Source organism: Trichosurus vulpecula, chromosome 6, assembly GCF_011100635.1.
Source record: "Trichosurus vulpecula isolate mTriVul1 chromosome 6, mTriVul1.pri, whole genome shotgun sequence".
Taxonomy (NCBI): domain Eukaryota; kingdom Metazoa; phylum Chordata; class Mammalia; order Diprotodontia; family Phalangeridae; genus Trichosurus; species Trichosurus vulpecula.
Window position 1 is genome coordinate 117,165,044 of NC_050578.1, and position 12,533 is coordinate 117,177,576.

At 38.9% G+C, this 12,533-nt stretch overlaps 1 protein-coding gene across 1 annotated transcript in view; it reads left to right on the top strand.

The window, feature by feature from the left end:
* The window catches only part of SLC7A11 (solute carrier family 7 member 11), a 99,387-nt gene that overhangs the window by 17,118 nt on the left and 69,736 nt on the right, over positions 1-12,533 (top strand). The window contains exons 4-5 of the mRNA XM_036764183.1: positions 9,022-9,147; positions 11,452-11,551. Coding sequence (XP_036620078.1) covers positions 9,022-9,147; positions 11,452-11,551 — 226 coding nt within the window. The remainder of the gene's footprint in view (positions 1-9,021; positions 9,148-11,451; positions 11,552-12,533) is intronic.

Consider the following 12,533-nt stretch of genomic DNA (forward strand, 5'->3'; position numbering starts at 1 on the left):
ATTTACTATTTTGGCAAATTTAAGTGGCTTCTTTCCCATCTATCCCAATGACCTCTTCAAGCAGGTCCTACTTGTTAAAAATAGGAAACCAAAGTTGAGTTGGACACCCTGGGCAACAAATCAGAATTTCAAGGAGGAATTAAACAGTGAGGTATTAGTTCAGGGAGGTGGGATTGCTCTGACACAATGATCTCATGAGAGAAGCAGATGAAAAACCTTGTAGGCAGCACAAACTTGGATAAAGCTAGAGATTTTTGTTTTGTTTTGTTTTTACAAAGTTGGGGAGATAAAGACATTATTTGTGTTGACTTAAAACACAGGTTCACAAATTCTAGTGTTCCTTCTACAAACTTGAGAATGGAAAGGAAATTTTAACCCAATTGGAAAGAGAACAAAAACAAAAACATGGTTCTTTTAAAGTTGCATTCTGATGGGAAAAGTCAACACATATCTAAGAGGAAGAGTTATCCCTGAGCCTGGAAGAGTTGAATGAAAAGGATCTTTTTTTGAGGGTAAATAACTTTGACAGCAGGATTTAGTGAGAAGATCACTCTGTCTTCAAAGGTAGTGAGGGTGATTTCATGCCTGCTGGGGGCAGAATGTTGGTAAAGATATGGAAAATATAGAAAAAAATGCTTCCTAGTGAGCCCATGGGAATTAAAGCCTTCAGGGAGTTTCTCGAATACTCATGGAAAGAGAGCAAAGGAATGGCCTTTATAATACTAACACTTTACAGAAGTGAAAGGGGGGTACCCAGTCTTGACAGCTTTTGTGTTTTAGAAAATGTACCTACATCCCAAGCAGAACTCAGCCAAGATAAAAGGTTTCTGCTTCCCTTAAAACCTGCTTATTTCACAGAAAGGAATCACCTTTGAGAAGTACCTTGTTGGGGGTGAGGCTGAAAAGATGCTTTAGCCTGGATTGGAAATCTCGATCAGACCCTTTCAAGCTGATTCTAGAAATGGTTTGTTTTGATGTGTAGGCATACATTCTGGGGGTTCTGGCTTAGTATGGTATGCATGACTTTTTCCCCCTTCCCTTGCCCCCTTCCTTGGCTTAAACTTGGAGGAAGTCTATGAGTACTAATCTGATCTCATGTGCTACTGTGTCCATTAGGAAATATGGGAAGCAGGCAATTTAATGTTTAGAATTACATGACATATATTAATTTTTTTTAATTGGACTATTTAAACTGGGTCTTTTTGAAGTATAATATAACCGTCCTCAGCGGCATTAAGTAATAGGGAAATAAAAAGAAGAAAAAACACTCTAGGGCTGATGTCTATGCAAATATTATTATTAGAGTTCTTGGCATCACAGAGTCTTAGTGATGGAAGGGATGTCATCTAGCCTGTCCTATCTGCACCCGAGCAGGAATCCCTTGTATGAAGTTCCTGATTAGAACTCATCTGACCTCTGATTTGCAGTCTTCTAATGACGGGGAATTCAACTAACTCCTCAGGCTTCCCTTTCTTTCCCTTTGTGGGAGTTCTCATTGCAACAGCTTTTCTTTGGGTCCAAGAAATCTAACATTACAATGTCAATTTACCCTTCTAGTTCTTCCTTCTGGAACCAGCAAGTCTAATCTCCTTTCTACACGACAGCCCTCTAAATATTTGAATTGTATTGGCAAAGACTTCTTTTTCTTAAACTAAACATCCCCGTGTCCATCAAAGATGACATGAGAGCAATAATTTCTGGTCACCACAACATACTGGTTACCTTTCAGGAAACAGTTGGAGTCTTTGTGAATATAGTACTGGACTTGAAATGTAGAAAACTGGAGTTCAAATGTGGCCTTAGATACTTACAAGCTGTGTGACCCTGGGCAAGTCACTTAACCTCTGATTGCTTCAGGTTCTTCATTTATAAAATTACAATATCAACTACCTTCCAGGGTTGTCGTGAGGATCAAATATGATACTTGTAAAAAACACCTAGCACAGCCTGCACATGGTAGACATTTTTTAAATGTTTATTTCCTTCCTTTCTTTTCTCTGTACTTGCATCTATTTGGCAGTAACTCAGGACTAAGTTATTTAGGACTTAGAATGATAATAGAAATATTTTCTTTCTACCGCATTCTGGTTATATCTACCCTTTTCTTATGTTAACTAAATTGTGTTGGAAACCCACTATTTAATGAACCATTGATTGGTATGGAAATAGAAAATCTCCCACTAAGGCTACCATATCCTTTAAGAGAATGGCATATAGTACATAGAGTCAGCGTTGCATAAAATGCAAGATCAAAAGGAAGATTTGCAGAGGTGAGGTCGCCTTGCCTTTTCTGTAGAAGCTGCATCTACATTTGTTAACTTTTTTCTTATGGTTGCTCATAAGCCACATAGATACTAAATTCATTCCAATGAAGAAAAAAACTCTATTAAGGGCCTAGTTTGACCAGGACATGGTGCTAGACCCTAGGGAAAATACAAAGTTTAGATAAAACCCAATTCCTGCCCTCATAGCTTGCAGTCGCTAAGATATATGCACAGATAACTATAATACATATAATATGTATGTGACAGAGGAGCAAAACAAAATTGCACAGGGTCCAAGGTGGACGAAAAGTTGTTGTAAACTGGTAGGAATGGGGAAGTGATAAAAGATTGGATATGAATACAGTTGGTACTACTTAGGAGGGGAGGCATCATAGGCATACAAAGCAAGACCAGATCACCAACAAGCAATCAAAAGTCTAGTGATTTTTTTTTTTTAGTTTATACTTTGGAAGGTCATCATGAAAAACAAAAAGCTTGAGCAAAGTTTCAAGCAGATACATGGCACTTGTAAAGCAGAAGACAGATTCGGGCACAGCACAGAAAGAACATTTTTCTTTTCCCCATCTAAATCCCACTCATGGAAAGCCACTGAACTCAGCAGCATCCTCAGAAATGACTTGTATTTTGAACATTCCTCCTCACCATTTCCCCATCTAAGTTATTATACAGTTTCAGTCCTTCTCACTTTTAAGTAAGAAAGCAGCTGAATAACATATAAGTAAATCAAAGCTGAGTCTGCCTGGTTTTCAGCAAAGGTAATTGTCCCCCAAACTGGCCACAGTCAAAACATCGTAGCCATCCTAAATCAAATCAGCAATTATTAACAGCAAACAAAGACCACTGTGAACTCTTACATCATCTACGACCTTAGTTAAGATTCATTAAATCAGATCCATGTCTAAATTGTCTTTCTTGGGTTTTTTAGCATGTGCACATGCTATGACTCAGATAAGTCTCTGTTGCTCTAAATCAGAATCTGTGGCTGTACCATTCCTGGGACTCAATCTGACTATAAAGACATAGTATTTAAAGCCTCTGGAGATACTCCATTGGGCCTGTGTGCTATTTCTTGTTAAGTTGTGAGCTACAAATTCCAGATGGGCATAGCCAAACTGAAGTTTGAGAGAGAGAGAGAGAGAGAGAGAGAGAGAGAGAGAGAGAGAGAGAGAGAGAGAGAGAGAGAGAGAGAGATTTGAATAATCTTTTGAAAAGAACCAGTTTTTGCCCTGAGAATCCTTCCTTATTCATTTCCCAGGAAGAAAGAAGAGAGGACCAATTTATGAAATTGTGGGATCCTGCCTATTATTATTATTATTTTACTGGAAAGCATAAAAACAAAAACTAAAGCCAATCCTAAACTTCCAGAGATCATTTTTTTTCTCTTTCAGTCAGCAATATATGCTTGCCTTCTATTTGGGAAGACCCAAGTCTTTTTCTGTCTCTTCTCAAAGTCATGACTTAGGTTTCCTGGAAAAGGAAGGCTGTCCTTCCCAGAGTTCATCTTCTATCCAATAATCCTTACATAAAAATAAATGATAATGTCATAAAGTCTCCCCAAACAAACAGCAGCCTCTGTATAAACTTCTTGTACTAGTGGAAGCTCTGAGAGATGAGCCTTTATTGTTGTTAACCCAAATATAAGAACCAAAAAAGAATGGGCACTTTTATATCACTTTAGTGCTTACAGATATTTTATGTACATCATTTCATTTGATTATCACATAACCCAGGTCAAGATCTGAACTTGATTTTAAGTCCACAACTTTATCTGAAACATAGTGGTAATTTCTTTAGTGCTTTAAGGTTTACCAAGTATCTTACATATATTTTCTCATTTGATCCTCCCAATAATCCTGTTAGGAAGGTGCTGTTATTATGCTCACTTTACACATGAGAAAATTGGGGTTGAGAGGTTAAATGATTTGGTCCTAGATCAAATGCCTGAGGCAGGATTCAAATTCGTGTCTTCTTGACTCTGCCCAAGGATTATATCCATTGCACCACCTAGCTACTTCAAATATTTCCCCTGTGCACTATTTTGTTCCTTACAAAAAAGTATTTCTTCTTCAGCATAGAGCCAGCAAACATTTTGGATGTTTTTTAAAAATGAAGACTAACTGCCACTTATTCCAAGTACATGGAATAAATGGTACTTTTTATAGTCCACTGCTGTAATTCCAGTTCCTGTTGGGCTAAGGGAAAAAAATCCACTTTTAGGAAGGGGAACTTGGGGTGGCTTGATACATTCTAGGTAACTACAGGTGAGAAGGCCACCTGTGTTCTAACCAGGCATTCTGCTAAAGGGCACCACTACCAATGGAGGAACTGATCAACCTTGGCCAAGGTCTGCCAGTTTTACTCTGGGAACCAGGATTAATTCTCAAGAATGAGGTTCTCCCTTCCCAGAGAATGATGATGGACTATGGCTCAGTGTCTACCTAAGCGTGGAAAAGCAATCTGGCAGATGTGCTTTTTATCTATTTAACCAATAAGTAATTATTAAGTGCCTACTTAATAAAAGCCTCAACAAGTTTGTTTTTTTTTAAGTGCCAGGCACTGTGCTAGTTGCTAGAGAGTCAAGTACAAAGAAGGAATGTAAGTTTACATTGTAATGAGGGAGATAAAAAGGACCATATATATCTAATATAAATACATACAAAGTACTATATTGTACTTAAGGTAGTTTGAATTGGAGGGGGCACAAGCACTTGAGAAGAGATCAAGAAAAGCTTCATGCTGAAAATGTTGCCTGAAGCAGAAGTGAAGAAGGAGCATCATGTGACCAACCCAGAGAAGGTCAGTTCGGCTGGATCATAGAGTGCAGAAGGAGGAGTGATGTCCATTGAAGCTTAAAAAAAAGAGAAAGGTTAGAACTAGGTTGTGTAGGGCTTTAAAAGCTAGACAGGAATTTATGTTTTATCCTAAGTAATAGGATGTAACTGGAGCTGGTTGAGTGGAAGAATCACATGAATAGATCTGTCCTTTAAGAAAATTACTTTGTCAGCAGTATGTAGGATATACTAGTGTGATGAGAGACTTGAGGAAGGGAGACCAATTAGGAGTCTGTTACAATAATTAGGCAAGAGGTAATGAGGTCCTGGACACAGGTGGTGGCTGTGTGAATGGTGAGAAGGGGCCACATGGGAGAGATGTGATGGAGGGAGAGATGGAAAGATTTGGCAACATGTTAGATATTATGTGGGGTGAAGAAAAAGAAGGGATTGAGAATAATGCCAGTGTTACAAACCTAGGAAACTGGCAGGATGGAAGGTTATCATTTTGGTTTTGAACTTGGTAAGTCTGAGATGTGTCTGGGACATCCAGTTTGAAATGTCATACTCTATTTTCTCCATTTGCAGTAGTGATATTATAAAAGAATAACCACTTTGAAAATCACATTTATCATGTCTGACAACTGAAATGTTCTCTGAGAAGCATTGAAATGGTTGTAGAAAACTTCTGCTGGTTGGGACCATCTAAGGAATCTTATAGTTCTCAAACTCCTGAGGTAGCCCCCGGGTCTGAAAAGTCCAGTCTTCATGATTGTGGTTTGATTTATCTGTGCTCAGGAAAAAGAACATCAAGTGAAAGAGGTTTTGAAGTTTTTCTGGCTTTGAGATTCAGTCTTAAAGCCATATAGGCTGGCCCATGTGGTAGAAGCCACAATAAACACTACAGTTCATGGGAAGTCCAAGGAAGAGACACTACACCTCGCAGAAATCCATGGAAGAGACTATAGTGTCCTGGGAAATCCAAGGAAGGGACACTACAGCTCATGGGAAATCCAAGGAAGAGACACTATAGTTCATGGGAAATCCTAGGTAGAGACACTATAGCTCATGGGAAATCCGAGGAAAAATAGTCCAAGCTCCAGAAAAGAAGAGAGAATGAGAGTGAAGTTTGTTTTGACTTTTCAGTTCACTGTGTGGGCAATTCTTGTTGCCCAGTAGTCAGTCTTCTTTGAGGCAGTTTACCTTCTCTCTTAGTCATGGTAGTAGATCAGGGCTTTGGGGGAGGAAATGGGGGAATCCTGTGGATGTTCATTTCCTGTAGCAAGTGGGCTCCATTCACTAAGGTTTAAGTCTGTAGCACATGGTTGCGGGGGAGGACCCCACATGTTCCATGGGGTATGCCAGATCATTCCCAACCTCATACAGTAGCCTAGCCCTGGGAGGGAATAGGAAAGAAAATCTTTGGTGTTCCAATACCTAGCAAAGGTAAGACCTAAAAGGATGGGTCATTTGGTTCTATATGAATGCAGAAAGAGACTGACAACTATAGTTGGATTATTGGGCCTTTGTTCTTCTTCTGTAAAATGAGGGAGTTTGATAAGTTGCCCTTATGGTCTTTCCAAGCACAAATCTCTCTCTCTCTCTCTCTCTCTTTCTCTCTCTCTCCTCTCTCTCACCCTCTCCCCTTTCCCTCGCCACCCTCTTGGCCCAGGCTACTGATCTCAGCTCTGCCAATGACTACTTGTGTGGCATTGGCAATTCAATTAACTTCTCACTGTAAAATGAGTCAGATGGACTAGTTGGCAAGTTCCTTTCAGCTTTAGATCTAACATCATATTTCCTCAGTTTGTGGGAACTCCTAGTATACAAACTTCTTCTACTTCTTCATGTTAGCAACTGGTTTTAGGAAGTTACTTGGGGCCTATGGTCTTATGGTCTGTCAGTCAAGAAGCATCTATTAAGTGGCCAGGAGGCCAGGGCCTGGCCAACTATGTGTCCGGCACTGTGCTAAGCACTGGGAAAACAAAGAACGATAAAAAACAGTTATTGACATTCAAGCTCACAGTCTAATGGTGGAGACAGCATGGGAACAATTGTTTGCAAACAAGATATATGGGGGCACATGAGGGATCAGGAAAGGCTTTTTGCAGAAGGTAAGATTGACACTTGGAAGCCAGGAAAGCCAGAAGGTGGAGGCGATGAGGGAGTGAATTGTAGGCATGAAGACATCCCCGTGAGGAAATGTCTAGATGGAATGCCTTGTTTGAGCAAGAGTGTCATTAGAACTCAGAGTACAGGAAAGAGTGTGATGTAAAAAGTTTAGAAAGGTAGGATGTTTGGCTTTGAATGCCAAGCAGAGAATTTTACATTTGATCCTGGAGGTGAGGACCACTTAACTGAATAGGGGGTGGACAGGGTCAGAGAAGCCTTAGGAAGATCATCACAGCCAGTATATGTCCAGAATGCTCGTCTTGAATTCAGGTTGTTTTGCCCAAGGACAGTTCTCTATCCATTGTAACACCTTTTCCCTCTAAACCTATTATCCTACTCTATATAGCCTCCCTTCTCTTTCCCAAACACTCATTTTCAGTTCAGCCAGGGTGTTAGGAAGAACTAATACCAATAATTGTTTACATATTGCTTCACAGCAATCCTGTGAGTTAGGTAATAAAAATATGCTTTTAAGCTGATTTTTAAAAAATAATTTATATATTTTTAATTTGTAACATTCATTTCCACCTTCTTCCTCTCCCCCCTCCCCAAGATGACATGCTATTTGATATAGGCTCTACACATTTTTAGTAAACATATTTTCACATTAATCATATTGTATAAAAGAATTAGAATGAATGGGAGGAACCATTAGAAAGAAAAAAAAGAGCAAAACAAAAAAGAGAGAGCAAATAGTATGCTTCAATCTGCATTCAGACTCCATAGTTCTTTCTCTAGATGTGGATGGCATTTTCCATCATGAGTCTTGGAATTGTTTTAGTTCTTTGAATTGCTGTTAAGAGTTAAGCCTATCAAAGTCAGTCATCCAACACGGTGGCTGTTGCTGTGTACAATGTTCTCCGGGTTCTGCTCACTTCACTCAGCATCAGTTCATATAAGTCTTTCCAGGTTTATCCAAGGTCTATCTGTTCATCATTTCTTATAGCACAATAATATTCCATTGCTTTCATGTACAACAACTTATTCAGCGATTCCCCAATTGATGGGCATCCCCTCAATTTCCAGTTCTTGGCCACCACAAATAGAGCTGCTATAAATATTTTTGTACGTGTAGGGTCCTTTTCCCATTTTTATGATCTCTTTGGGATATAACCCTAGCAGTGGTACTGCAAAGGGTATACATATTTTTATAGCCCTTTGGGTATAGTTTCAAATTGTCCTCCAGAATGGTTGGATCAGTTCACAACTCCATGAACAATGAATTAGTGTTTTAATTTTCCCACATCTTCTCCAACATTTATTATTTTCCTGTTTTGTCTTGTTAGCCAATCTGATAGGTATGATATGGTACCTCAGAGTTATTTTATTTTCATTTCTCTAATCAACAGTGATTTAGAGCATTTTTTCATATGACTATAAATAGCTTAAATTTCTTCCTCTGAAAACTACCTGTTCATATCCTTTGACCATTTATCAATTGGGGATATAAGCAGATTAAGAGATTTGCCCAAAGTCACAGAGATGGTAAATGCTGAAGCCTAATGGAAACTGGATGTTCAAGGCAAGGAGTTAAGAGTTTAATTTCAAAGACTTTTGAAATGCTCAAAATTATCAAATTCTGGAGATCCCTTTATTTGTTGATGAGAGCAAGAAAGTTGGTCTTTTATGTAACTGAATGTTTTGAAAAGATTGCTTCTTTACACACAGACACACACATGCACAGAGACACACATGCACACACACACACACATACACACACACACATTAGAAGGTACATATTTCCATTCTGATAACAACTTCCTTCAGTGACTTTTCTTCCTCTTTTCTTGCAGCCTCGGTCATGGTCCTGAATAGCGTGAGTGTCAACTGGAGTTCCAGGATCCAGATAGTTTTAACCCTTTCCAAGCTTATAGCAATTCTGATAATTATAATCCTTGGAGTTATGCAACTAATTAAAGGTAAGCACTGGAAAGGAAATGCTTTTTTAACTACTTACCTGCTTTTGTCTTTTCTCACCAAATTTGAGCTAGCACTAGCCGAATCTCTTAATTAGCCTCTGCTTGTGAAACTTAAGCTCTATACCATTATCTAATTAATTTGAAATGTTGCTACTTTGGAGGTGAGATGGTATTTACAGCTGTAGTCTATAACAAGAGGATGAAGCATGGACCCTGCACAGAAAATGAAGCCATACTGGATTCTCCCAGTGGAAAATAATTTGAATGAAACTTTCCTAAGGCATCATAGAATTTTAAACCTAGAAGGATCCTTTGAGATGCGTTCATTGTTTTCTTTTATATTGTTAGATTTTATTGATGCCTCCTGCCTTTTAAAAATAGTGCTTTGTTTTCTCTTCTTTCTTTGCATTTCTTTTCTTGGCAGCATATAGATCATCTTCCTTGTCCTGCTTAATTTGCTCTTTGTCAGTTCACATTTTCCCCACGTTTTTTTGAATTCCATATAACTGTCATTTCTCTGATGCAAAACTATCCAATTATATTCACGTATAGCATTTTGTTTAGCCACTTTCTGGCCAACCTGCAACTACTTTGTCCCCCTTTTTTTATTGAAACTTTTGTGGTAGGAATGGTAAGACTAATTTGGTTGTCACTTCTAGGTCTGCAAGAAGGGAAAAGGGAGTGGGGGACACATTGTGGGACACACATGTGGTGGCAGGCCAAGTTGTCTGAACTGGATACACACTGGCTTCATGGCAGTGGGCATGCTAGCTGGGCATGTGAAGCATGATGTGAACCCTTTCCCATTTACTTTAACTAAATGCAAGGGTCAGCCCTATAGGATCCTGCTCACGTAAGATCCTAATTAATACAATTAAATTCAACAAGTGTTTGTTAAATCTCTACTATGTTTCACATGCTATACTAGACAATAGGGAGGCCATGCCTGCGGGCAGTGCAAAGACAGAAATGGAACAGTACCAGTTCTTGCCTTTAAGGAATTTATATTGTATCCAGGAAACAGCATGCATACAGACATAAGTGAAAACAAATATGTAAAGATATATATTTATACCCAAATAAATACAAGGCCAAGTTTTTTGTTTTTGTTTTTTGAGGTGGCATGAATAGGGAGGGTCACTAGCAGCTTGAGGGAATCAGAAAAGGCTTCATATAGGAATTATCCCTTGAGCAGAGATTTGAAGGAAGCTAGAGATTCTACGGGGTGGAGGAAAAGCAGGAATCTGTTCCAAGTATGAGGGACAAATTGTGCCAAGGCATGGACACGGGTGATGAAATGTTGTGTGTGAGTAACAAGTTTGGCCAGAATGTTGAGTATATGCAAAGGAATAAGGAATAAGCCTGGAAAAGTAGGCCAGAACTGGACTGAAGTGCTTAAAACGCCCCAAAGGAATTTTATAGATTTATATACTCACTCTCAGGGGTAGGTGTCTTGGTTAACTTCATTCAATTAAAAAATTCATCCAACAAACATGTATTAAATTTCTACCATGTATAAGACATTGGGGATTCAAAATAAACACAAATAAGTGATAGCAATGATAGCTAACATTTATACAGCACTTACTGTGTTCCAGGCACTGTGCTAAGCACTTTTATGACCACTGTCTCATCTGATCCTAACAACAACCCTAGGAGCTAGGCGTTATCATTATCTTTATTAAATAGTCCCTCCCTTCAAGGACTTCAATTCTACTCTGAGCGAGAAGACAGAAGAGAAAGAGAAGAGAGGAAAAAAAGCACACCTAGAAATAAATAGATAATATTTTTAAAAAGCAATTTCCAAGGGTGGGAAGAGAAAGGGAAAAACCATGAGAAAGAAAAAAGAAAAAAAAACCCAGTATGCTTTGATTTGCATTCAGATTCCATAGTTCTTTCTCTGGATGTGGACAACAACATTTTCCATCATGAGTCTTTTGGAATTGTTTTAATCCTTGGATTGCTGAGAAGAGCTAAGTCTAACAAAGTCAGTCATCGATCAATGTGGCTGTTGCTGTGTATGGTGTTCTCCTGGTTCTGCTCACTTCACTGAGTAATATATATATTCTATAGTCTACCAATAATTTATAGTCCTTGACAGCTGCCTGGATTCCTGGGAGGTTAAGTCAACTTGTTCATGGGTCATACACCTAGGGTCAAGACTTGAGGGCAAAGCTTCCAAACTTCTCCAAGGCTGGCCTTCTCTCTACCCATTATGCCAAAGTATCTCTCAAAAAAAACCCCATCTTTTTTTTGGTTATTTACCAATCTATATAATTATTTATTGTCATTTGATTTTTCTAGGTCAAACCCAGAACTTTCAAGATGCCTTTTCAGGAAATGATGCCAGTATTATGAGATTACCCTTGGCTTTTTATTATGGAATGTATGCATATGCGGGCTGGTAAGTTGATTTCTCTGCTTTATAGGTTGCATCCAGTGTCTGTATTTGTTCCTAAATATTTTATTTAATTTTTTTTGAAGGCAGTTGTAGTTAAGTGACTTACCCAGTGTCACAGAGCTAGTAGGTGTCTTAGGCTGGATTTGAATTCAGGTCCTCCTGACTCCAGGGTCTTATCTTTGCTCTATCCACTGTGACACCTAGTTACCCTTGTATTTGTTCTTTATTTGGAATGAAATAGTGCAGAGTGGGAGCCAGGGATACTGCTTCCCTCAGCTCCTGATGCCAATCCACCTTTATATCCTGAGATTAAACAACAATGTGTTTTCATTATGAGTAAACGCCATTTTTCCAAAACTAGGAATGCATTAGATCGAATGCAAACATTTATTAAATACCCACTCTCTGTAGAGTGCTGTGCAGTGATGGAGAATAAAACCTTTAAAGAAGTCATCATTCCTGTCTTCAAAGAGCTTATTTTCAAGTAGAAGGGAATACATGATATTACATGATACATAAGAGCATTAGAAAATTAGAACAAAGCACTCCACCAGAGAAGATGGGAAGGTGGGCCTTTCAGGGAGAGGGTCAAGGATAACGCTGGCATGAGGACTTGAGAGGCAAAGGAACAAGACAAGTAGCAACAACCAGAAGCAATGGGAGCACCTTACTGTATACTAAATCCCTGTCTTTATATGTTGAGACAAGATGGGGCAGAGAAGGAGCGACAGTTCTTCCATCAATGCCGACAACCTCTGATTTTGTTGGTGGGAGAATTTCCATCAGGAATGCAGATCACATAGAGTCTTAACAAGCTCTCTGAGGCTCAGAAAGTTTCCGAGTAGTTGCTTGGGGTGACTCAGGTATTAAGTATCAGAGGTAGGGTTTGACCTCAGACTTTTCTGTCTCGAAGTCCAGTGTCTGCCTGTGACTATTCTTAATAGATATTAATATCTTGCTTGTCAAAATATCTTTTATCTGAGCT